We start from the raw sequence: 27,949 nt of genomic DNA, 5'->3' as shown, positions 1-27,949 counted from the left end.
TACCTGCTCTGTGGTGGTCCTGACCATTGAAGAACAGCATGAAAGGGGGCTAACAAAGCATGCAGATAAATGAATGGACTACAGTCAGTAATTGTAGAACTACAAAGTGCTTCTATATGGTAAGTGGAGCTGATAAAATGGACAGTGTTTAATGTTATGGTTGATCGGTGTATATTATTTGAATAGCCACTATATGGCCAAATGTTATTTTGATTTGTTTGTGATTAGCTTGAGGAACCTGACAAAGAGTTTAAAGTGTTGATCTGGGCTCCAAATTCTAGAATAGACCCCAGATTCAGTGAAATCATAACCAGGATATTTTAATTTACTCAAATTAATTACATTAATGTAATAGAAATTAAAGCTGATCGTTACTGTTTTATTTAATACTTAGTTCATATTATACATTCAGTCATTAATAAAATGTGTCTAGACCCAGAGATTACTACTTATCCTGTGATATATATTTGTTCTGTCATTTGCAGCATGACTCCTGGGGGCCACAGCACAACCCTGTGGATGAAGTCACACTAGCACCTACTAACTGCTCTGCAAGTTCAAAGGGGTTCACTGGCACAACCTGAGAGAGAGAAAAAAAAGATGTCATTACTTAGTGTAAAATTATTCACATGATCAGGGTCGCAGAGGATCCGGGGCTACCCAGACATACTACAGGGGTTGGACAAAATAACTGAAACACCTGTCATTTTAGTGTGGGAGGTTTCATGGCTAAATTGGACCAGTCTGGTGGCCAATCTTCATTAATTGCACATTGCACCAGTAAGAGCAGAGTGTGAAGGTTCAATTAGCAGGGTAAGAGCACAGTTTTGCTCAAAATATTGCAATGCACACAACATTATGGGTGACATACCAGAGTTCAAAAGAGGACAAATTGTTGGTGCATGTCTTGCTGGCGCATCTGTGACCAAGACAGCAAGTCTTTGTGATGTATCAAGAGCCACGGTATCCAGGGTAATGTCAGCATACCACCAAGAAGGACAAACCACATCCAACAGGATTAACTGTGGACGCAAGAGGAAGCTGTCTGAAAGGGATGTTCGGGTGCTAACCCGGATTGTATCCAAAAAACATTCTGCCGTGAACGGCTGCCCAAATCACGGCAGAATTAAATGTGCACCTCAACTCTCCTGTTTCCACCAGAACTGTCCGTCGGGAGCTCCACAGGGTCAATATACACGGCCGGGCTGCTATAGCCAAACCTTTGGTCACTCGTGCCAATGCCAAACGTCGGTTTCAATGGTGCAAGGAGCGCAAATCTTGGGCTGTGGACAATGTGAAACATGTATTGTTCTCTGATGAGTCCACCTTTACTGTTTTCCCCACATCCGGGAGAGTTACGGTGTGGAGAAGCCCCAAAGAAGCGTACCACCCAGACTGTTGCATGCCCAGAGTGAAGCATGGGGGTGGATCAGTGATGGTTTGGGCTGCCATATCATGGCATTCCCTTGGCCCAATACTTGTGCTAGATGGGCGCGTCACTGCCAAGGACTACCGAACCATTCTGGAGGACCATGTGCATCCAATTGCGGTGCCGTGTATCAGGATGACAATGCACCAATACACACAGCAAGACTGGTGAAAGATTGGTTTGATGAACATGAAAGTGAAGTTGAACATCTCCCATGGCCTGCACAGTCACCAGATCTAAATATTATTGAGCCACTTTGGGGTGTTTTGGAGAAGCGAGTCAGGAAACGTTTTCCTCCACCAGCATCACGTAGTGACCTGGCCACTATCCTGCAAGAAGAATGGCTTAAAATCCCTCTGACCACTGTGCAGGACTTGTATATGTCATTTCCAAGACGAATTGACGCTGTATTGGCCGCAAAAGGAGGCCCTACACCATACTAATAAATTATTGTGGTCTAAAACCAGGTGTTTCAGTTATTTTGTCCAACCCCTGTAGTTCGCAAGGCTGAAATATATCCAAAATATACCACACATGGGTTACATGTTAACACAGAAGAACAGGATGGGTGAAGAAGTGATCCCAGAGACTTTGGCCATTATTGATGTTAGGATGGTTTAAATATATCAGAATCTGCTGATGTGTCAAATATTGTAGTTCAATAAACAAGTTAGCTCTACATTTATTTCTCTACATATTTTTTTAGCCTGCTTTCATCCTGTTCTTCAATGGTCAGGACCACCACAGGACCACAACAGAGCAGGTATTATTTAGGTGGTGGATCATTCTCAGCACTGCAGTGACACTGACATGGTGGTGGTGTGTTAGTGTGTGTTGTGCTGGGATGAGTGGATTAGACACAGCAGCGCTGCCGGAGTTTTTAAACACCTCACTGTCACTGCTGGACTGAGAATTGTCCACCAACCAAAAATATCCAGCCAACAGAGCCCCGTAGGCAGCATCCTGTGACCCCTGACTAAGGTCTAAAAGATGACCAACTCAAACAGCAGCAATAGTGGTGTGTTAGTGTGTGTTGTGCTGGTATGAGTGGATCAGACACAGCAGCGCTGCGAGAGTTTTTAAATACCGTGTCCACTCACTGTCCACTTTATTATACCTATACCTAATTGGTCCACCTTGTAGATGTAAAGTCAGAGACGATCGCTCATCTATTGCTGCTGTTTGAGATGGTCATCTTTTAGACCTTCATCATTGGTCACAGGACGCTGCCTACGGGGCGCTGTTGGCTGGATGTTTTTGGTTGGTGGACCATTCTCAGTCCAGCAGTGACAGTAAGGTGTTTAAAATCTCCACCACCATGTCAGTGTCACTACAGTGCTGAGAATGATCCACCACCCAAATAATACCTGCTCTGTGGTGGTCCTGACCATTGAAGAACAGAGTAAAAGGAGGTTAAAAAAGTATGCGGAGAAACAGATGGACTGCAGTCAGTAATTGTAGAACTACAAAGTGCTTCTATATGGTAAGTGGAGCTGATAAAATGGACAGTGTGTGTAGAAACAAGGAGGTGGTTTTAATGTTATGGCTGATCGTTGTACAGTATATCACAGTTTACAGTCAGGTTGGATTAAAATGAATGAATGGCAGCTGTTGTTTGCCATTTGGGATGACTTGACTATTCATGTGAAACACTGCCCAGTAGTGTTATTGGTTGAATTATTTTAACTGTTTGTTTCTCTACCAAATATTATTAGCAGGAATTCACTAATGCAAATGACTTAATAACAGGTTTAGACCAGACACAACGTCTATAGTTTAACAGATTAAAATGAAGGTTAATTCTGTTTATGTGGCTATAAATAGGACCAAACTGACAGTGGTTTCTTGTCTGAATAAGCAGTGACCATGACCAAAGGTGATAAGAGTACATTCCTATATTATATTGAAAGACTAGTAACACAGTTAGAGTGTTAATAAGAGGGACAGCTGGTTGGCCTTGACTGTCTGTGGTACTTGTTAAACCTTGAGTATTGCAATGATGGACATAACAAACTCCAATGTGGAGGGACAGACATAACAAGTGACTATAAAAAGCCAGAGCAGGATTATACAATGTGATCCATTGTTGTATGCACAATGGGTAAAAATTAGCCTTATTGTAGAATAGCTAGTAAAAAGCTAAAAGCTAAAGCAAATCAGAAAAAGTTGGGACAGTATGGAAAATGCAAATAAAATAAAAATGCAGTGTTCCTTACATTTACTTTGACTTTTATTTGAATGCAGACAGTTTGAACCTGAGATATTTCATGTTTTGTCTGCTCAACTTCATTTCATTTGTTAATTTCAGGCCTGTAACACATTCCAAAAAATTTTTGGACTGGGGCGACTAGGGCTAGTAATGAGGTGAAAAAACTAAATAATGATGTGATGTTAAACAGCATCCAGGAAAGGCTGATTTTTTTTTCCTCTCAACTGACATACGTCCCCTCTGGCACATACAGTCTGTACAGACTGCATTTTTTACCTGACGGGCACTGTGTATGGAGGGCCACACCCCCATCAGCATTATTCCTCAGCCCTGTGCAGGCGCCATCAGTCAGCCAGCAAAGGCTGCGGTTGCACCAGTTATGAGGACCTATGAACAACAGCCAATCGTTGTTCATGCCGCCTAGCCCAGTCGGAAGGCAGAGCTGAGATTCGATACGATGTATTTGAAACCCCAACTCTGGTGTGCTAGCGTACTTTTTTACCGTTGCGCCACCTTTGATGAGCAAAGATGATCAGAGGATCTTCAGTTTGTCAACAAATGTGTGAGAAAATGATTGAAATGTTTAAAAACAATGTACCTCAAAGAAAGATTGGAAGTGATTTGCATATTTTCCCTCTACAGTGCATAATATCATTAAACGATTCAAGGAATCAGGAGGAATTTCAGTGTGTAAAGGCCAAGGGCACAAGCTTAAGCTGAACACCCATGATCTTTGATCACAGTTTTACTATTAATTACTTTGTACCTATTAAAGCATAATTCCACTACATGCATTAGTACAAACCTTGGGTTTGGCCCAGCAGCCTCCTGTTGCACTATTCCCTGTTTGGAAAGTAAACTCTTCAGCAAACCTGGAGTTCTTCAAGATGTTTGCCATATCTTCATCCACCTCCATCACCTCGTTTACCTGCACGGAATTACACAGTCGAGCATATTAGGTGTGCAGATTATACATGTATGATAGTTGCAAAAAGCTATAATTAAGTATGTGAACACCAAAACACATACACTCAGCCGTTCCACATTCACATTCCAAAACTATGAGCATTCATTGTCCAGCAGATTTTAAAACTGACCACAGGGATTCATTTCAATTTAGCCACAAGAGCACTAATAGGGTAAGGCAAAGGTGCCCATACTTTCTTGGCTTGAAATCTACTAATTCAGTTGACAGGTCATCGCGATCTACTTTTTAAGGTTGGCCTCATCATGCCTCATCATGCACTTCAGTTGCCTATACTGATATTCAGCATTACAGGGCAAGCGACTGAAAAATCACACTTAAACCTTATTCTGATGGTTTGCACTGAATGGTATCAGCCAGGTTTATGTAGTCTGAACAATAGCTGCTGATACCAATTTTCAAGCAGCTTCCAAGTCTTTATCAGTAAGAGTGGACCAATATTTGGTCCAAAAATGCTGTTCAATATTTGTGGCACAATTTCTTATGTTTGGATATTTTTCCACAGCCAGCAAGTTCCAAAATTGTCCAGCAGAGGCCCTTGATTTCATATAAATGTCAGACTGATAGGTTAAAATTACTCTATGTAACACGGTCGCCGCCAGCTTTCTTTCATGTATGAATGAAACAACCGCCTTTGCAGTGTTCTTGTCCAAATCGAACCGTTTTTGGTTTCTTTGTGGTTCTTCTTCAACCACAGTGTAGATTACAAGAGGAAAAATGCAAAAATGGCACAAACTTTCTACTAATGAATGAAAACTTTCTAGATTAGCAGTGCTTTAGGTGGGCTGAGGCGTAGCTATGGTAACAAACAGCAAGTTAAAGAAACAGTGGCCACATTTAATGTTAATCATGTTGACCTGTTTGAATGAGGCGCGATCTACCAGCGTGCACTGTGCGGTCGACGAAAGACATTTTTGGTCTTCCAGTTATTAAGAATAGGGTATAGGATGTGTTTAAGTTAAAAAACAGTCAAATTCTCAGTTGTGAACAGTTCACTGTCATGCTTGAATAGGAAAAGGTCCTCCACCAATCTGCTATAACAAAAAGGGAAGCTTATAATTTTTTTCTATAATGTTATTGTATTCTGTAACAATAATATTTTTATTGAGCCAACCTCAAACCATCAAAATCAGCTCTAGATAGCGTTCTTAGTTCGCATGCTCTTTAGCAAACCAATATTCAGACTGGAAGGTGGTGGCATGTAATTTGTCACAGCTCTAAATATATACTACAAACTATATACTATAAATTTTATACTACATAATGACTACTGTGCATTTAATTTTGCTTACAGAGGTAAACTCATTAGTAGATGTTTCAACCGGGAAAACTTTACATGCTTTAGACCTCAGCACTCTATGGTCCTATACGGTAATACTGTCTAGCCTAACACGGAGCTGTTGGTTCTACTAGATGAGGGCAGCTCTAGCAGGACTGAAATTTGACAAACAGACCTATTAGAATGGTGGCTTTTTTATGGAGATACCTTTTAACAATTAGTGTTAAAATTAGTAAAATAGCAGAACCCATGTCCACATACTTATGAAAGTGTTTAATACATTGAAGTATTGAAATAGTCAAACATGTTTTCAATACGCACCTTGAAAGTATACTGGGCATCAAACTCAAATTCCTTTTCTAAACCCATAATGTTTCCATCATAGATCACGAGACAGCGCTTCTCCTTAGAGTTCTTTGGTAGCTTGAAGAGCCGGTATGTCGCAGAAACAAACTTGTAGTCACCTAAACATAATACACACGTGCTTTATACATACTTGGTGACAGTCAAGTACAAAATAAATTTCTGAGATTTAAGACCAAAATCCCAATATTGTCGCTATACACCGACTAGGCATAACATTATGACCAATGACAGGTGAAGTGAATAACACCGATTATCTCTTCATCACGGTACCTGTTAGTGGGTGGGATATATTAGGCAGCAAGTGAACATTTAATCCTGAAAGTTGATGTGTTAGAAGCAGGAAAAATGGGCAAGCGTAAGGATTTGAGCGAGTTTGACAAGGGCCAAATTGTGATGGCTAGACGACTGGGTCTCCGCCGAAAGCGCCAACAATGGGCACGTGAGCATCGGAACTGGACCACGGAGCAATGGAAGAAGGTGGCCTGGTCTGATGAATCACGTTTTCTTTTACATCACGTGGATGGCCGTGTGTGTGTGTCACTTACCTGGGGAACACACGGCACCAGGATGCACTATGGGAAGACGACAAGCCAGCAGAGGCAGTGTGATGCTTTAGGCAATGTTCTGCTGGAAAACCTTGGGTCCTGCCATCCATGTGGACGTTACTTTGACACGTACCACCTACCTAAGCATTGTTGCAGACCATGTACACTCTTTCATGGAAACGGTATTCCCTGATGGCTGTGGCCTCTTTCAGCAGGATAATGCGCCCTGCCACAAAGCACAAATGCTTCAGGAATGGTTTGAGGATGAGTTTGAGGTGTTGACTTGACCAAGTTCCCAGATCTCAATCCAATCGAGCATCTGTGTGATATGCCGAACAAACAAGTCAGATCCATGGAGGCCCCACCTCGCAAATTACAGGAGTTAAAGGATCTGCTGCTAACATCTTGGTGGCAGATACCACAGCACACCTTCAGAGGTCTAGTAGAATCCATGCCTCGATGGGTCAGGGCTGCTTGGGCAGCAAAAGTGGGACCAACACAATATTAGGAAGGTGGTCATAATTTTATGTCTGATCGGTGTAAATATTAATGCATAAAGAACCTTAGTCTTTTCTTAAGTAAAGAAAAATGAATTTACCTAAAAGTTTTTCAAGCTCCTCGTTACCTACAGAGATGACATTGGCCGCAACCAATCGAGGTGCGCTGAATCCAACCTCCTGAGCCAATCGTATGAGGTCTTCCCACCAAAGAGCTCCACTCAGACACTCACCTGAATCAGACAAGCAAACACGTACAAGTGTGGGCCATTTATATGGATACACCTAAATAAAATGGGAATGGTTGGTGATATTAACTTCCTGTTTGTGGCACATTAGTATATGGGAGGGGGGAAACTTTTCAAGATGGGTGGTGATCATGGCGGCCATTTTGAAGTCAGCCATTTTGGATCCAACTTTAGTTTTTTCAGTGGGAAGACACTTCATGTGACACATCAAACTTATTGAGAATTTCACAAGAAAAACAATGGTGTGCTTGGTTTTAACATAACTTTATTCTTTCATGAGTTATTTACAAGCTTCTCTTTGTTTACAGCCATTGACATGTCGCAGAGGTTAACACGTGAGGAGCGGATAGAAATTGTGTTGATGTCTGGTGAACGCAGTACCCGGGTCATTGCAGAAGATTTCAATGCAAGACACCCTACGAGACCACCCATCTCCCATGCTACAGTTAGCAAACTGCTTGCCAAGTTTCGTGAAACTGGTTCAGTGTTGGATTTGCCAAAATGTGGACGCATGAAAACTGTCACTAATGAAGAAACATCAGTGGCTGTCCTAGCTTCATTCAGCAAGAGCCCACAGCGTAGCACTCGCCGCATGTCACTGGAGAGTGGCATCAGTCGAACATCCCTTCGGCGGATATTAGCTACTCACAAATGGCACCCTTACAAACTCCAGCTGCTGCAGCATCTCAACGAGGATGACCCAGATCGGCACACTGAATTTGCAGAATGGGCAAAACAAAAATTGGAACAGGACCCTCAGTTTACACAGAACATTTTGTTCAGTGATGAGGCAAACTTTTATGTGAATGGTGAAGTTAACAAACAAAACCACCGCTATTGGTCTGACACTAACCCACATTGGATAGATCCCTCCAAGACTGTTGGAACACAAAAATTGATGGTATGGTGTGGTATATGGGGTACAAAGATAGTGGGGCCATTCTTCATCAATGGAAACCTCAAGGCCACTGGATATTTGAAATTGCTACATGATGATGTGTTTCCCTCTTTATGCACTGAAGCTGGCACGTTCCCTGAGTTTTTCCAGCAAGATGGTGCACCACCACATTATGGGTGTCAGGTCCGAGCATTCCTAGATGAACAGTTTCCTGGAAAGTGGATTGGTCGTCGTAGGCCAGTTGAATGGCCCCCAAGGTCTCCCGATCTGACCCCCTTAGACTTTTATCTTTGGGGTCATCTGAAGGCAATTGTCTATGCTGTGAAGATACGAGATGTGCAGCACCTGAAACTACGGATACTGGAAGCCTGTGCTAGCATTTCTTCTGCGGTGTTGCTATCAGTGTGTGAAGAGTGGGAGAAGAGGGTTGCATTGACAATCCAACACAATGGGCAGCACTTTGAACACATTTTATAAGTGGTCAGAAACTTGTAAATAACTCATGAAAGAATAAAGTTATATAATACGTTAAAACCAAGCACACCATTGTTTTTCTTGTGAAATTCTCAATAAGTTTGATGTGTCACATGACCCTCTTCCCATTGAAAAAACTAAAGTTGGATCCAAAATGGCCGACTTCAAAATGGCCACCATGGTCACCACCCATCTTGAAAAGTTTCCCCCCTCCCATATACTAATGTGCCACAAACAGGAAGTTAATATCACCAACCATTCCCATTTTATTTAGGTGTATCCATATAAATGGCCCACCCTGTATATAGTAAGATCTGTAAAAAAATATGTATGTATAATATACAGTAAGTATGCAATACACAACAATACACCATACGATAAAAATCTACAGACGCTCTTTTTAATGAGTGGATCTGGCGATGTCAAACACATTCACACGACTTGTTCTCATGCTTTCCTTACCCCACAATACTTTGTTGGATCTGAGAGATTCTGAAATTGATGCGTTGCTGTATACATCACTGAAATAGAGCTCTCCACCATCCTAAACAACATCAAACACATTGTCACTTTAGCTTGTTGAACCCAAATTTGTACATTAAATCAATGTATAACAACAAAAAAAGCAAAAGCAGGGACTTTCCCATTGAAATGCCAGAGATCTAGTTGTATGGTTGCAGTCAAACTTGCCAAGTTTATATAAGCATAGTTTATATAAGTCACAAACTGAGGTCAATTCTAATTATAAACAAGGAAAAAGGAATCCAGGCCATAAAAGTTTAAAGACATTATATGACTTTCCACACCACCATATGTATCATTTTGTTGCATGTATATATTTCTGTCCTAGAGGATGTCTGGAGAAAAGCTCAAATTAGCTCAAATTTGTAAACATTTTTTAGAGTCACACAAGTAGAAATAATTAAATAAAGACATACTGTTCACGTCCCATAATTTCATTCTATTGTAAGTCAAAGTACCTTCAGCACATGGTAGGCCTCCTTCAGAACACTAGCTTTGTCAGGTGAAAGGTTCACCACACAATTTGATCTAAATTAAAAACAATAAACAAAAATAAAACATTAGAATCATAATTACATGTCTGACTTTGTACAAACCCCATCTCAAAAACAGATGGGACAGTTGGATGCAAACACTAATGAAAACAGACAGCAGTAATCTGTGGAGTGACTAAAAACTCTTCTCTGGGCTCAAGCTCATCTGAGATAGACTGACGCATAGCGTGTGGTGTGCTCAAACGAGTCCAATTTCAAATTGTTTTCAAAAAATTGACTTTGCATTCTCTGTCTGAAAGAAAGAAAAGGAGCAATCTGACTGCTACCAGATGTATTAGTGCCAATAGCATAAGGGCACCAGTAATGCAAGGGGTACTCACACATTGGAGCAACATTTTAGGGCATTCTTACTGAAAAAAAGTAATGAAACAAGTTGGAACATGTTGCAGCCATCAAATATACGTAGACGTATACATGTGAGGTGCTTGGGTGGTGCAGTGATCTAACACATAGCACACGACTGTGGAGTTTAAATCTCAGAAGAGCCACACAATTAGGCACGTTTGACTAAGGGATGATTGGATGGGTTCTCCTTCCGCTGTAGATGCGATATCTCTGGGACCAGTCCGGGCACCTGCTCTAGTAGAAGGGGGTGGTGTAGGTCACATGGAGCTAAGTGTGGCTTTCTGTACGTAATACGGCTATCTGTGGGAACCTTTTATAGAATATATTTGTGCTTTCTAGTATAACAAGGTACAGTGCAAATAATGTCTTAAGAGCTCGGTAGCCCACTATTTCTGAGATCCAGGGTCTAAAATCTCAGCTGTGCTATCGGCCGGTCGGGCATCTACACAGACATGACTGCCAATGTCTGTGGGGAAATGGCTAAACAGCCAAGCCAAGTTATGTCAAGGTTAAATTGAGGCTAAATTGTCTCTTGCTCCTTGTTAACTCAAAATTGGAACATAATTTAACCCTGTAATGGTCTGCTCAACCATTTGGTTGAGCTTTGAGTCTAATAGTTTGTTTGTTTATTAGGATTTTAATGTCATGTTTTACACTTCGGTTACATTCATGGCAGGAACGGTAGTTACTCATTACACAAGATTCATCAGTTCACAAGTTTACTATCAAACACAGTCATGGACAATCTCCAATTCACCTCACTTGCATGTTTTGGACAGTGGGAGGAGGAAACCCACGCAGACAAGGAGAGAACATGCAAACTCCACACAGAAAGTACCTGGACCGCCCCACCTGGGGATCAAACCCAGGACCTTCTTGCTGTGAGGCGACAGTTCTACCCACTTAGCCACCGTGCCGCCCCTTTGAGTCTAAATAAGCTGTAAAAAATAAGCTGTATTTAAATATTCTTGTTTGGGTCGTATCTACTCCTTCGTTGACGTGTTAAACTCAAAAATATTGGTATATGGTTTTAAGAAAACAGCCCTATCATCTATAAAAGTTGCATTATGTTTGTGATCATCTTAACTGTTTGGTTGAGGCTCATTAAAAATACTGTGTGCACCAGTAAAAAAAGGTATAGTCCCCAAAAAACTATTTTTTTTATTCTTAATCCTACAATTAAAGAGTTAATAGTATGTGGTCATCAGCAAACCATATTAGTGTTGTACCCTTAATATGTGTACATGAATAAGATGTGTGTTCAAGAGTCTTACATAATTATATCATAGAAGTTCTCCTTCAGTCCTGCTTCCCTTAGTGCTTCGATGTACCCCTGAACAAAGTTGATATTCGGCTTCTTGTAGCCGAACTTTTGCATGTGATAGTCTAGATACTTCTGTGCCACCTCAAGCTGCGAAAAAAGCAGAGGGTAAGTAAAACTGGACGTATAACTTCATTAATACACTCACTGACTAATTTTGTAAGTTCACCGGCCATGTATGCACATTTATAGAGCTACTTGGACCAAACAGATGTAGGTTGTGGGGATACAATTACAGACTGTAGCCCATCTGTTGCTCTGTGTTATTTGCCTTACCCAATTAATTAAAGAAAAGGGATCCATAAAGGACCCTTACTGGCCAAAAATTGTATAACGGTGTAGTGACATCCAATTGTCTGATTGCGTCATGCTTCCTCTCCACCAATGCCGATCCCCGTTCTGATTTAGGAGAACGAAGCTAACCCATACCCCCTCCGACACGTGGGCAGCAGCCGTGTACATTTTGTCACCTACACTTTGACGAGTGCAATGCGGATCAGCACTGTGTATAGAGAGACACACCCTGACAGAACTGTTTTCCCTGTGCAGGCGGCATCAATCAGCCAGCAGAGGTCGTAATTGCAATAGTTATGAGAGAGTCTCTATCCGACTTTTAATATTCCACCCCTATCTGAACAACAGGCCAATCGTTGTTCATGTTCATGGCAGAGCTGAGATTCGATACGATGTATTCGAGATCCCAGCTCTGGCGTTCAGCGTGTGTTTTACCGCTGCGTGGCCGGATATCTGTTTTTTTTTATATTATTAAGACCTACAGTCCTTGTTATCAGACATACATAGCCTGTTAGCAAACATGTTAGGTGTACAGTTAAAGACTATAGCTATTTTATTGTTTATTTAGCACAATTAGAAGATGCTGTTGGCCTTATATTTTTGGTTGCAGAACTATTCTTCTACTAGCAATAACACTGAGGTGTTTCAAATTCCCAACAACACTGCTGTACCTGATACACTCATATCAGTACAACACACAATACCATATTATAACCATATCTTTACTGTACTGTAGAATCGTCATGGCAGTGCTGACTGGCCCACTATTCATTTAATACTGACCGAGGTGACAAGGTTGTCAGTAATTGTAAACTCACAAAGTTTTGGTACTATTTGGTAGCTAGAGCTCCTAAAATGGTCAATGAATTTACATACAGGACAGATGCACCTACCAAACAGGTCTCTTAGTATTGTACATTAGTATTACTAAAGATAAGATATCATACATCTAAGTCTTTGCAGACCACACTTGATTTTTTATGTGATTAATTATTCCCACCTGATCCTTAGTCATATCGATTCCAGTGACATGTCCGCTCTCACCCACCAGCTGGCTGAGCAGATAGCAGTCGCGACCACTACCACAGCCGAGGTCCAGCAACCTGCAGCCCTCCACACACTCTGGTACTGCCAGTCCACAGCCATAGTACCTGAGAGAAAAATGAAATGAATTATTTAACCCACCAGCAGGGGGATCCCTGAGACAGTAAACAGAACAGAGGTGCACACACGTTCTTATAGCAGAAGTAAGCTGAAACCTTTCCTGTGTGGGGTTTTAATTCTGCTGTGCTATGTGAAATCTGGTTTATTATGCAGACATGTCACACTGACAAGAGCACTTTGCAAATGACATGAAATAACTCTAAAATAATAAGGCAAAAACTACTATATACACCAATCAGCCATAACATTAAAACCACCTCCTTGTTTCTACACTTACTGTCCATTTTATCAGCTCCACTTACCATATAGAAGCACTTTGTAGTTCTACAATTACGGACTGTAGTCCATCTGTTTCTCTGCATGCTTTGTTAGCCCCCTTTCATGCTGTTCGTCAATGGTCAGGACTCTCCCAGGACCACCACAGAGCAGGTATTATTTGGGTGGTGGGTGATTCTCAGCACTGCAGTAACACTGACATGGTGGTGGTGTGTTAGTGTGTGTTGTGCTGCTATGAGTGGATAAGACACAGCAGCACTGATGGAGTTTTTAAACACCTCACTGTCCCTGCTGGACTGAGAATAGTCCACCAACCAAAAATATATCCAGCCAACAGCGCCCTATGGGCATCGTCCTGTGACCACTGCTGAAGGTCTAGAAAATGACCAACTCAAACAGCAGCAATAGATGAGTGATCGTCTCTGACTTTACATCTACAAGGTGGACCAACTAGGTAGGAGTGTCTAATAGAGCGGACAGTGAGTGGACACGGTATTTAAAAACTCCAGCAGCGCTGCTGTGTCTGATCCACTCATACCAGCACAACACACACTAACACACCACCACCATGTCAGTGTCACTGCAGTGCTGAGAATGATCCACCACCCAAATAATACCTGCTCTGTAGTGATCCTGACCATTGAAGAACAGGGTGAAAGCAGAAATAATACCTGCTCTGTGGTGAGTGTAGAAACAAAGAGATGGTTTTAATGTTATGGCTAATCAGTGTATTTAAAACCACACTTGTCCAAACTCTTGCCCATTAAATCAGACCCTCGCAACCCTGACCAGGATAAAGCAGTGGTAAAACACAGTGAATTAATTAATAAATGAATTTTAAAATATTTTGTGATCAACTAGTTTGTTCTTGTCTTCTATTACATTTCTTATAAGAAACCTGTGACAATTATTCAAAATAAGGACACATAACTCATGACACTGTAATTAAAGGCAAAATGAACAATAAAATATTGTTTTGAATAGATGTAGACATTTTACTTAGCTATGACGTCAGGATGAACTTCAGCCAAGGCTTTTTTAATGTAGCTAGGGATTGGTTTTGCACAAGGGACACAAGCGTTGCTCTTTAAATCAGACGTCTGCTTCAGGATTTTCCCATAGTACTCCTGTAACACAAGTTAGACTTCTTAATAATAATAATAATAATAATAATAATAATCTTTATTAACATAGCACTGTTTATACATTAATGCAGCTTAAAATACTTTACAAAATGATTTTTAAAAAGGGGTAAAATGAAGGATAGGTTAGAAGTAAACCAGTATATAATAATAATAATAATAATAATAATAATTTTTATTTAAAAAGCAATGTTAATACATAAATGAAGCTCAAAGTGCTTTACAGAATGTTTTGACAAGAGGTAAGATGAAGAATATGTTAGAAAAAAAAACATTGTATATTTAAATGACAGAAATATATTTAGAGTATTTTTTTCATGTAAAAAATATAACATTAATTCAGCCAAAAAGAGTGATTAAAGATTCAATCAGAATTGTACCAGAAGCCTGTCTACGGCTTTTAAAAGCAGATGACTAAAGACAAAATCTGTTGGGTCCACAGCAAACACAGCATTTCTAATATTTGATTATATTTTTAAAAAAGCAACAATAAACTTATTATTACAATAATTGCAGAAATTATTGAAATGTCAGCACTGCCATAAAAACAGTGTATCCTGACTTTTTGACTCAACTATAAGTATGGTTAGTACTAATTAGTAGCCATGTTCTTAAAAACTTCTGTAATGTAAACTGATCTTGCATAAAACATTTATTATAACCATAAATGTTTATCTGGATTTAGATGTTTTCAATCAGCTTTTATTCATTTCTCAAAAAAACAACAACAACCAAAAAACAGTCTACCTTAACAAGGTCATGAACCCCTGCATCAGAATCTGCTTCTTTTCTGCAAAAGAGTAAAAAAGAAATGCACATTTTTCTATATATAAACTGATCAGCCATAACATTAAAACCACGTTGTCTTTGTTTCTACACTCACTGTCCATTTTATCAGCTCCACTTACCATATAGAAGCACTTTGTAGTTCTACAGTTACTGACTGTAGTCCATCTGTTTCTCTACTTAACTTTTTAGCCTGCTTTTACCCTGTTCTTCAATGGTCAGGACCCCCACAGGACCACCACAGAGCAGGTATCATTTGGGCAATGGATTATTCTCAGCACTGCAGTGACACTGACATGGTGGTGTTGTGTTAGTGTGTGTTGTGCTGGTATGAGTGGATAAGACAGCAGCGCTGCTGGAGTTTTTAAACACCTCACTGTCACGGCTGGACTGAGAATCCTGTGACCTGTGACCACTGATGAAGGTCTAGAAGATGACCAACTCAAACAGCAGCAATAGATGAGCGATCGTCTCTGACTTTACATTTCTTGAACATAAGCTGAAGTGATCAATGATCCATTTCATCCTAGAAGTGTTCAGTGGGGTCATGAGAAGAACTCACAGGGGTACAGATATGCTCGAAGAGGACCTTCCCTAAACTGTTGCCACAAATATGGTTACTTTATTTTATTTAACTGTTTTGGCGGCATGGTGGGTAGCACTGTCGCCTCACTGCAAGAAGGTGCTGGGTTCGATCCCCAGGTGGGGCGATCCGGGTCCTTTCTGTGTAGAGTTTGCATGTTCTCCCCGTGCCTGCGTGGGTTTACATTTTTTAAATGTAACAAAAATATATAATTTGAACCAAAAGTGCCAACTTTTGCATCAGTCAATACAACTTATAAACTTTATCTATAAATGTGTTTGTTTATGAATGCACCTCCAGTGTAAGGCCTACAGGTGTAGTTTGTACTACACACGTATGTACAGTAGTGTGGTAATATGCTGTTTATAGACTCAGCACAATAACAACAAATTAGCGTTATATATTTTTTAAAAACTGTGCATATACACTTATTAATGTAACCGGGTTAGTGTTTTGCAGGTTGTGTATGATAATCCTACCTGTTTAATGATTCCTTCTCCATCATAACCAAAAATAATCAAAAAATAATTTTGAACCCTGTACTGTACAGCTCCGGCTAATGCTACCTTCACGCGCTCTTAAAATCATTGTTAATTCACGTTTTCTACTGTAAGGAATCGATTGTTGGGATTGGTATTTGTTATACTATTCACCCTACAACTTAGTTAGCAGAGGTGGAAAGAGTACTAAAATATTGTACTCAAGTAAAAGTACTATTACTTTAATGAATTTTTACTTAAGTACTAGTAAAATTACTAGTCTAAAATCTACTCAAGTAAAAAGTAACTCATTTAAAATGTACTCAAGAGTAAACGTTACTTAGTGTCTCTCCTGTGTAATGCAAACAGGACAAGTGGATATATCTCACAATAGTTGTTTTTAATTAAAATATAATAGAAAAACAAAATGTTGATACAACTTTAGGGTGACCATATTTTGGTTTTTTAAAAAGAGAATGCCATTTCATGTCGTTGGTGACACCATGGCAATGTGTTTGGGGTAGAGGTTTAAATAGTTGACAAATGAGTCAATAACCATCCAGCTGTGTTACTGAACTTTAATAAATGTACAGCTGCTCTTCAACAAGGGGGGTGGCACGGTGGCTAAGTGGGTAGCACTGTCGCCTCACAGCAAGAAGGTCCTGGGTTCGATCCCCAGGTGGGGCGGACCGGGTTCTTTCTGTGTGGAGTTTGCATGTTCTCCCGGTTTCCTCCGGGTGCTCCGGTTTCCTCCCACAGTCCAAATACGTGCAAGTGAGGTGAACTGGAGATACTAAATTGTCCATGACTGTGTTTGATATAGCCTTGTGAAGTGATTCTGCTTCTTCTTCTTCTTCTGGCGTATGTCCTTAGACCTTCAGCTCCGTTGTTGCTAGCCAGTCTAGTGTTTCGTCATCCAGATCTGTTAACCCACGAGCGCCATTCGGTGGCCGGAATTTGGGGCAGCTGGTCATCACATGTTCCACTGTCTGTAATGGGTCCCCACATTCACAGTGGGCACTGTCTGCAAGACCCCACTTCTGCATCGCTGCTCCAAAGCGTCCCACCCCTGTCCTCAAGCGATTAAGGGTTGTCCACTCCTTACGGGTGAGGTGCTGGCCAGGAACATCTGTTGGATCTTTAATATAGTGATGAAGCGTAGATGGCCCTGCTGCCTTCCACTGGTCCCTCCATCTTGCCTTCACCCAGGAAGCCTTGGAGATGTAAGCTGGTGTTGTGCGGAGCAGTTCCTGGGCATGTGTGGCATAGGGGTGTCGGGACCTGAGGCGCATGCACTGCGGTGTCTCTGTGACGATCTTGTGGAGGAGGTGTGATTCACTCATCTGTGCCTTCCGAGCGAGGGCCAACATGGCCGCTTCTCGTCTGACCTCTGCCGGGGCGATTCCAGCGAGGACAGGCAGTTGATAGGTTGGAGTGGCTCGTAGGCATCCAGAGACAGTCCGCAGGGCAGTGTTGAGGGCCACATCCAGCTTCTTCACATGTGAAGTGATGAACCTTGTGTAATGAGTAACTACCGTTCCTGTCATTAATGTAACCAAAGTGTAAAACATGACGTTAAAATCCTAATAAACAAACAAACTTTAACAAGGGCCTTTATGGTCAGATAATCTTATTCCTTTACATTCAGCATTAAGCCCTAAACAATAATAACAACAAATTAAAAAACAGTTGTCACCTATAAATAAAAATCATTTTATTTTTTAGTTTCTTTGATGTATTGTACAATCGTATCAGCCGACTTATTAGAAGTGTTTTTACCTTTAATTTGATTCACTTTAATTACTTGCTCCCATCAGTAGAAACCCAGCAGTAAGATGTGTCTTCTAGTGCTTACTGAGCAATTTCCACAGAATGCAGTGCCATCACGGTGTTGACAAGAGCCTCTGCGTTAGTACGTGCACGTGAAAATCAGACTTATTTTAACAAAACAGATACACTCCTAAAAAGACCTAAAAACAAACCAATTCAAAAACATACACACAGAATAGCGAGTGCAGACTAGAAAAGCCGAATCCCAGACATTTTTGGTGATTTAAAAATCCCGGCCGGACGCATTTTTTTGGTCTCAAAAAGAAGACATGTCCGGGAAAAAAAGGACATATGGTCACCCTGTACAACATTTAAAACATTTAGGGATGTGTAATGTGTCATTTTAGTACAGACCATCCCATAAAACTTTTTCAAACTGTATAACCACTGAAGTTGGCATTAATTGTGGATTCTATAGACCAGCCTTCTTTTCATCACCAACAAATACCAAACAACAGTCATACTGCAAATCTCATAACTCAAAACAAGTCACGGTTACAAGTGTTGTGACTTTCACTAAATGACCCAAAGAAAACCTTGTAAGACAAAACGTTGCCATTCTTTGACATCAGACTATGTCAAATAATGAAACGTCAAACTCCAAACATGTTAAACTTTTAAAATCACCCTTCCCTCCCTATTCTATACCTAGATTACAGCTCCTTTATTTTAGCACTAGTTTATTTTCCATCGCAGAATTCACTGCAGCAGTTTCCCAGACGTTTCTTAATACAAAACATACTTAAGTAAAAGTAAAATTACTGGTTGTAAAATCTACTTTAAAAAGTACAAGTACACAAAAAAATTACTCAATTACAGTAACGCGAGTAAATGTAATTTGTTACTTTCCATCTCTGTTAGTGACATGTCATTCATTCGTTTATTTATTTACATGATCAGGATTCTGTTGGGTCAAGAGCCTATTCATCACAGGGTCTATGGAGCTGTGTAACACCAACAGTTACTAAGCCATGTCTATTAAGTGGAAAAAAAACATTCTGGTTCCAGTGAATTCTCACTTCTTTCCTCCTCCTTTTGACTTCCTTGACCTCTGTGTTTCTCTCTGTTATTACGGTCCTTTCTTCATTCCTATTAAGGATGAACAAAAAAAGTAAGAAAATGAGAAAAACAGATACATATGTTATTAACATACATAAGGATTACTCCACTTAAATGATACAGTAATAATAGTAATCTATTCTACATTTGAAAAATCTTATTAATAGAGCAAGATGATTAAAAACTTTACCTAAATCCATCTATTTCACAACCCTATTCAGGACATATAGTTAACAGGACAAGGTCATTAAGTACCTCAGGCTTTACCAATCTTAATTTCCTTTACAATGAAGATGGACTGGATCTTTTCTTAATCTTACATTTATGTGTAATGTTCAAGCAAGCAGTTTTGGAGAATCAGTGTGGAAAGACTATATTATTAAGGGCCCTTATGTCTTGGTGAGTAGATATAACTGCTTTATCATGACATATAATGGCTGTGAGCTCCCCTGGATTAAACAAAGCATTATTAAGGAGAAACACAGGGAGTGGTACAAACAAGGTCAAGGATATGACCCTATTATTATTTTTATTATTAAATCAAATTATAACGTCCCCCATCTACTTTCCCCCACCTCAAAACATAATATTACACATAATATTATAAACATGATTGGTCCAGGGCGGCACGGTGGCTTAGTGGGTAGCACGGTCGCATCACAGCAAGAAGGTCCTGGGTTCGATCCCCAGATGGGGCGGTCCGGGTCCTTTCTGTGCGGAGTTTGCATGTTCTCCCTGTGTCTGCTTGGGTTTCATTCAGAAGCTCCGGTTTCCTCCCACAGTCCAAAAACATGCAGTCAGGTTAATTGGAGACACTGAATTGCCGTGTGTGTGTGTGTGCGTGCGTGCGTGCGTGCGTGCGTGCGTGCGTGCGTGCGTGTGTGTCTGCCCTGCGATGGATTGACGTCCCCTCCAAGGTGTTACTGTGTGCCTTGCGCCCATTGCAAAGCTGGGATAGGCTCCAGCAGCCCCCCGTGACCCTGATTGGATAAGCAGATAACACAGTGAATGATGGGTCCAAAGAGACAAAAACTACACAGCAAATGCAGAAGATTTCAGGCACACTGGAAAAAAGAATATTATATTTTCCACTGAGTTCAGAGGAAATGTGTATGTTTAATTTAAAGAAGTATAAGAATCTCCCCATTAGGATTATAAACTGGTGAGTGATATCAGCAAAATCTTAGTTTACACAAGTGTCAAAGATAGATCATAAGTCACTCAAGGAAAAAGGAAATGTAATTCTTAGTAATCAAGTGAGTCCATGATATTATTATTTGTTTTATTACAAAGTCTGAGTCCCGTGTTTGCATATTTTTTACTCCATTTGTCCCCCAACAAGAAAAGTTTGGACTTGATTAATGCCTTAATTAATCAAAGACCTAATGACAATAGAATATTTAGATTAAATTTTAATGAAAATAAGAAAAGTTTTTTAAAATGCTTTTGATATATATCGCTGGGAGAGACTTGGACAAAGACTTGGATCACAAGCCGTAGCCTAGTGGTTGAGGCACAGGACTAGTAATCCAAAGGTTGCTGGTTCAAGCCCAACCACTGCTAGATTGCTGCTGTTGGGCCCTTGAGCAAGGCCCTTAACCCTCAGTTGCTCAGACTGTATACTGTAACTGTAATGTAAGTCGCTTTGGATAAAGGCGTCTGCTAAATGCTGAAAATGTAAATGTAAATGTCATCACACAAGAAAACAGGACAATCTACTGGGCACGTGAATGTAGCATGACTCCACAAACCCCGCCCTCCCTGTGTTAACAGTATGTGGTCACGTTATCACTGGTGCGCAGAGAGCAGGAAGTAAAATCACCTCAGAAAAGCTGCAGCAGTTTAAGATAAACATCTGCATGTTATAAGTAAAGTAAACTCTAAATAACGCCCCCCCCAGTGTATAACAAGGTACTCATCTGAAAGTAATGTTGACAGTAAAAAAAGAAAAAAAAAAAACCTAAAAAAGATACGTTGAACAATGTACAAAGTAATAAACTATTCCATGACAAGGTAAATAACATTAAAAAAGATACAGCACTGAAAAAACTATTTTAAAAAACCCTGCTACAATGAAATGCACAACATTTACCAAACCAAGTCCTTTTGTCAAATTAAAATACTGCCCAGAGTTAAATTAGGCTTACCCAGTTCCTACCAACAATTTGGCATCTAATGAAGTAACTGGACCATAGTCTGAGATATCCAAAATGTCCAGTTAAGCCAGGGGCATTTTTTTTCCAAAGAAGTATTGTGTACTAATTAGATAAAAAAATAAAATGCTTGGCTATAATCACCAAAGGTATATATATATATATGTGGGTGATTCTTCAATTGGGGAACTTTTACGTCCCTAGGTTATAAATTTGTGTAAAAATACTTTATCACAAAACAAATATTTTAGGTATTAAAAAGATCATTCATTGCATCACTAAAAAAATTACATACCAAAATAATTATGATTTCCATTTTTTATCATGATTTAAACATCAATATTTTGCTACTTTGGCCTTGTCCCCAACCCAGACTTTAAAACTTCTCTGCTCTAAAAAGTGATCAATTCATTATAAAAATCACAATATGAGTTTTATAATAACAAAATGTATTTTTTTCCATATTTGTACAGCCTATGCATATTTTTGAGCAATATATTACTGTCCCCAGCATTTATCGTCATTACCGCAACAGTGTATGGTTTCTGTAGGGAATCATTTGAAGGTAACGCTTGTTTATGTTGTAACCATGGAAACAAAGACTTGCATGGAAGCACATGCCAGCCATGAGAGAAGATTGACATTTTAATGTCTGGAAATGTGAGTAATTTAATCATGTATTCCTCCTGATCATAGAGTATATTTATTCAGCGTCATTACCATTTACATCAATATGGCAGTACTTTACCAAAAATATGTATTTAAAGTGCATCTTGTACTAGCTGTTGACTAGCTTTAGCAAATCCATGGCCTAGCTAGTTTTTTCTTAAAAAAAGTAAAAATTGTCATTACCGCAACACGTCATTACCAACACATAATGACATTTTGCTATGCCACTTCGCAAATAAATATGAAATATAAAAATTCTATATAAGCTCAACTGTAGCCATCATTAAGTCTTTGCTCTAAAGCATGTACGCATTATCTTGACATAATTAAAATTAAATTATTACTAATTTTATTTTTCAAAAGTTAAGATGGTAAAAAGAGCCCGCAATTGAAGAATCACCCATATATATATATATATATATATATATATTATTTTTGCCATTTTTCTCCCCCTTTAGCGCATCCAACTGTTGAATTTGCATCGTGCTTCCTCTCTGTCTATGCCGAACCCTGCCATGACCGAGGAGATCGAAGCTAACCCACCCCTCTGAAACATGGGCAGCAGCCGGATGCATTTTTGCCACCCACACATTGATGAGTGTGCCGCCACCTAGCGTTGCATGCGGAGATACACACCCTAAGGGCACTCTTCCTCATCTCTGTGCCTCTAATCAGCCGGCAGAGGTCGTAATCGCATTCTGACAGAGAGAGACCCACATCCGGTTCTTTGTCCCGCCCCCCAACTGAGCAACCGGCCAATCGTTGCTCATACAGCCATTCAGCCTTGAACCGGTAAGGCAGAGCTGGATTCGATACGATGTACTCAGAATCTGGCTCTGGTTGCAGCGTGTCTTTTTACCGCTGTGCCACCTGAGCGGCCTTACACTTTTATATTTTCATTGGAAATGGTGAGGGAGGGAGGAGTAGTAATTGGTCATGACTGAGAGCTTATAGTCCAGATTTAGTGCCATCTGACGCTCAAAGAAGCATTAAGGGGAAGAAGATTTTCATGTGATGATAATGTGAAAGCAGCGGTGCATCAGTTGCTACGTGCTGAACCAAAAAAATTTTTTGCTGATGGCATTAAAAAGTTGGTATGACGTTGGGAAAAATGCATCAGAAGATGACTACACTCTTTCTTTTAGTTATGCTGTAATACTTAGGGGTGCCGGAGTCTCATGCTACTTACTGCAGAACTGATTTTTACTCTTACTGATTTCACATTTTAACTACATTTTCTGTTGTTTTACCCCAAGGTGGTTCTGATGGAATCTTGTTTTTCAACCACCCGAGGTTGAATCCTGCAAGTTGAGACTGCTGTGCCAACAATGCTGCTCCTGCTAGACGTGATGGGGCCCTGCCATGTTTGCACCAAAATGTCAAGAACCCACTGTGGACTTTATTACAGACTGGACTGAATTCCTGATTCCTTGGATGGTTTAATGATATTATGAACTGTAGAGGGAGAAATATGTGGTTGTAGACCTATATGTGGAAATAATGTGGTTGCACAACTAAAGATAATCAGATAATCATAATTTTCATCAAATATCTAAGTAGCCTTACCTGGTTAAGGGTGGTTGGAGACATTTGGGCTAAGTTGAGAACTGCTAAGAAACAGCTGATCTGGGATTGTCATGCATAATTTTTAGAAAAAAAAAAAGTAATATCAGTTCAGTTAGTGGAAACAAATATTTTATAGTACTTCTAAGTATTTTAAACTGTGTCTACTTTACAGCCTCAAGAATATTGTATGATTGCCACAAAACATTAGCTAAGAATAGTGTTAAAAGAACATTAAATCAATAGTCTAAAATGATTATATATAAAAATAGCCCAGGTGGCACAGCGGGATATTCCGCTAGCACACAGCGCCGAGATTCTGAACTCCTCGGTTCAAAACTCGGCATTGCCACCGGTCGGCTTGGCGCCATTTAGTGGACATAATTGGCAGTGCCTGTAGCAGACACGTTTCTGCTAGGGCAGGATGACCGGACTATGTGGGTAAGGTCTTCAAACGCTGATTAGCAGATAGAGAGGCACCTGTGCAGAGTGCAAGGGTGAAAAAGGGTTCCGCTAAGGGCTATGCATGGGTCGGAGGAGGCGTGAGCAGCAATATAACCACCTCATCTGCAATCAGGGATCCACAGCAGCAGAAGAAAATGGGAGAAAATGCATATATAAATAAATAAATGTAAAGAATATATTTTTAGCTAAATGATTGGCACCAGACTGAACTGTTTTGTTACTAACTTACTGACCCATGACTCACAATTAGCAGTTACATTTTGTTATTATTTATTTTCTTACCAACATGGGACATTGTACCAAAATCACTGCATTTGTGGTGATGTGTGATGGGGGTGTCTCTGACTGTTAAACACATTGCAAACCAAAAAAATATTCTGTAGCAGGGGTGCTGCATTGCAAAATGGGCCCTGGGGATCTGGGTTCTGTCCTTGGAGTTTCCTTGAAGTACTTTGTATTTTCAAAAACCCTGACCTTAAAAACATGCAAAAAGTGGACTGGCTACTCCAGAGTGTGAATAAGTAAGTAAATAAAGGAGTCTGTTGTTTGTTGGCCTGATACTTTTCAGTCCAGGATGTGTTCCTGCCTTGCACCAAGAGGAAGCTGCATTGTAAAAAAAAAAAAGCTCTAATCCAAATGTTCTTGCTTTTTTGTATCTACAACATTCCATTATGATTCCAAGATTATCAAATTAATTTGGACATTCATTTTCATGTTAGAATGGGTTTGGAACTGTTAAATAAGGTTTCTGCAAAGTAAACAATGAATAATGAGATTCAAAAGTAAACTAAAGGTGTAAGAAGTAAAGAGGAAGAAGTAGCATGCAAAGTAGATGATTTTAAGCAAACACAACTCAGTAGAGGTCCCATATAAAACTAAATTCTGTATGAGATCACATGGTGTTTGGTCTCGGATACATCACTGATCTGATCTAACTAGAACAGCTGGGCTGTCATGGCAAATATGCAGGTAAGATTAAGACTTAATTATCTTTGCCATTTTTTGTATTTATTTAAAAGTATATAGCAATATAGGAATAGCAATAGGTGTGGCTGGAACACCTCAAAAACTCTAGGGGTTCTACCATTTTGGGGCCTCATATTATATTCACAACTTCAAATTTTCACAACCCAACACCTAAACCCTTTTAGTATTATCTGAAAATAATTAGCTGATTAAAAGCATGAAAAACTCTAAACTTATTATTAATAATATTATTATTAGCCAACTATAATGAAATGGTGAACTTTTGGCTACCTAAAACTTGTACAGTTGTGGGGGGGGACAGTTGTGGCCTAGCGGTTAAGGTTCTGGGCTAGTAATCCAATGGTTGCTGGTTCAAGCCCCACCACTGCTTACCTCACAGGTAGCCACTGTTGGGCCCTTGAGCAAGGCCCTTAACTCTCAATTGCTTAGACAATATACTGTAAGTTGCTTTGGATAAAAAAGCGTCCCCTAAATGCTGAAAATGTAAATGTAAAACTTAAACCAAATTACCAGTTATTAATTATCAGCAGTTATTAATTAATAGCATCTTAGGTCGCCACACTTGGTGTTACAATTTAAGATTAAAAACACTGTGCTGTACCCGAATAATGAATTTTTAAAAATGATTTTCTGAATACAGCTCAGAGGTCGGGTGGCACGGTGGCGGGGCGGTCCAGGTCCTTTCTGTGCGGAGTTTGCATGTTACATTTACATTTTCAGTATTTAGCAGACGCTTTTATCCAAAGCGACTTACAGTTATGACTGAACAAGATTTTAAGCAATTGAGGGTTAAGGGCCTTGCTCAGGGGCCCAACAGTGGCAACTTGGTGGTGGTGGGGCTTGAACCAGCAACCTTCTGATTACTAGTCCAGTACCTTAACCAATGAGCTATCACTGCATGTTCTCCCCATGTCTGTGTGGGTTTCCTCCGGGAGCTCCGGCTTCCTCCCACAGTCCAAAAACATGCAGTCAGGTTAATTGGAGACACTAAATTGCCCTATAGGTGAATGGGTGTGTGTATGCTTTTATTTCCAGTAGGGTGGACTACTGTAATGGTCTTTTAACTGGACTTCCCAAAAAGACCATTAAACAGTTACAGCTCATTCAAAACTCGAAGAGAAGAGAACAGAGCACATCACTCCAGTTCGAAAATCTCTACACTGGCTTCTTAGTTACAGAATAGAGTTTAAAGTGCTGCTACTAGTCTATAAATAACTGAACGGCTTCGGCCCAGAATACATCTCAGATATGTTTAGAGAATAAAAACCCAGTAGATCTATTAGATCCATGGATTCAGGTCAGCTCGTCGAGCCCAGAGTCCAAACTAAACATGGTGAAGCAGCATTTAGCTGTTACGCTGCATATAACTGGAACACACTGCCAGGAGATATTAGATGTGCCCCAAATGTAGAAATGTTTAAATCCAGGTTAAAAACTTTTCTTTTTTCTTGTGCCTATGATTGAGCTAAATGTTTGCATTCTATTAGTACTACTCTTTAGCCTCGATGTTTTAAAATCTTTATTTTAAAATAACTCTTATTGCACTTACTTATTATAAGCTATTTTACTATATTTTCTTTTAGTTTTTCATGTTCTTAATTTTTTAAAGCACTTTATCTCTCTCGTTTCAATGTCGTTTTCTTTTAATTGTATCTAAATGTTTGCAAAAAGCCTTTCTGAGGTTCTAGATCCCAGGAATGTTTTAATGCTTTTATTTTTTTCTGTATGTAAAGCATTTTGAATTGCCGCTGTGTATGAAAGGTGCTATACAAATAAACTTGCCTTGCCTTGTGTGTGTGTGTGTGTGTGTGTGTGTGTATGTGTGTGTGTCTTCCCTGCGATGGACTGGCGCCCCATCCAGGATGTTACTGTGTGCTTTGCGCCCATTGAAAAGCTGGGATAGGCTCCAGCACCCCCTGCGACCCTAATTGGATAAGCGGTTAAGAAAGTGAGTGAGTGAGCTCAGAAGTCCCCAACACAACTATTGGCACCTCTGCTAATAATAAAAAACAGGAAATTCACCTTTTGATGAATTAACTTATTCTTACAATTCAAGAGGTCAAGAGAGGCTTTATTGTCATTTCAGCTATATACGAGTACATATTGAAACAAAACAACGTTCCTCCAGGATCAGGGTGCAACATACAACAAAACAAGAAAAACCCCAAACCAGAAAAAGTTGGGACTTTTATTTGATTGCGAACAGGATGAACTTGAGATATTTCATGTTTTATCTGCTCAACTTCATTTCATTTATTAATAAACATCCATTCCTGCATTTCAGGCCTGCAACACATTCCAAAAAAGTTGGGACAGTAAAGCACTTTGTAATGTTGTCATTCCTTTTCAGCACACTTAAAAGACGTTTTGGCACCAAGGATACCAAGTGATTTAGTGGTTCAGCTTTTCTTTTGTCCCATTCTTCCTGCAGACACGTCTTAAGATGTGCAACAGTACGGGGTCGTCGTTGTCGCATTTTTCATTTCAAAATTCTCCACACATTCTCTATTGGGGACAGGTCAGGACTGCAGACAGGCCAGTCCAGTACCCGTACCCTCTTCTTCCTCAGCCATGCCTTTGTAATGTGTGCAGCATGTGATTTTGCATTGTCTTGTTGAAAAATATATGGACGTCCCTGGAAAAGATGACGTCTTGAAGGCAGCATATGTTGCTCTAAGATCTCAATGTACTTTTCTGCATTAATGCTGCCATCACAGAAGTGTAAATGACCTTTGCCAAGGGCACTGACACACCCCCATACCATGACAGACCCTGGCTTTTGGACTTGTTGCTGATAACAGTCTGGATCCTTTTCGTCTTTGGTCTG

At 40.0% G+C, this 27,949-nt stretch overlaps 1 protein-coding gene across 1 annotated transcript; it reads right to left on the bottom strand.

Annotated features, from left to right (window-relative positions):
* Positions 1–358: 358 nt before the first annotated feature.
* On the bottom strand, positions 359–16,456 carry as3mt (arsenite methyltransferase). The gene is made up of 11 exons (XM_063009823.1): positions 16,397–16,456; positions 15,296–15,338; positions 14,406–14,533; positions 12,967–13,117; positions 11,626–11,762; positions 9,911–9,980; positions 9,393–9,474; positions 7,412–7,543; positions 6,224–6,366; positions 4,444–4,566; positions 359–580 (listed from the first exon to the last, which is right to left on the bottom strand). The coding sequence occupies exons 1-11, from the start codon at positions 16,420–16,422 to the stop codon at positions 476–478; spliced, it is 1,140 nt and encodes a 379-aa protein (XP_062865893.1). The 5' UTR covers positions 16,423–16,456; the 3' UTR covers positions 359–475.
* Positions 16,457–27,949: the final 11,493 nt, after the last annotated feature.

The sequence above is a fragment of the Trichomycterus rosablanca genome, chromosome 15, assembly GCF_030014385.1.
Source record: "Trichomycterus rosablanca isolate fTriRos1 chromosome 15, fTriRos1.hap1, whole genome shotgun sequence".
Taxonomy (NCBI): Eukaryota; Metazoa; Chordata; class Actinopteri; order Siluriformes; family Trichomycteridae; genus Trichomycterus; species Trichomycterus rosablanca.
Note: the sequence above shows the minus strand (reverse complement) of the source record. Positions and strands in the feature narration are given on the sequence as shown.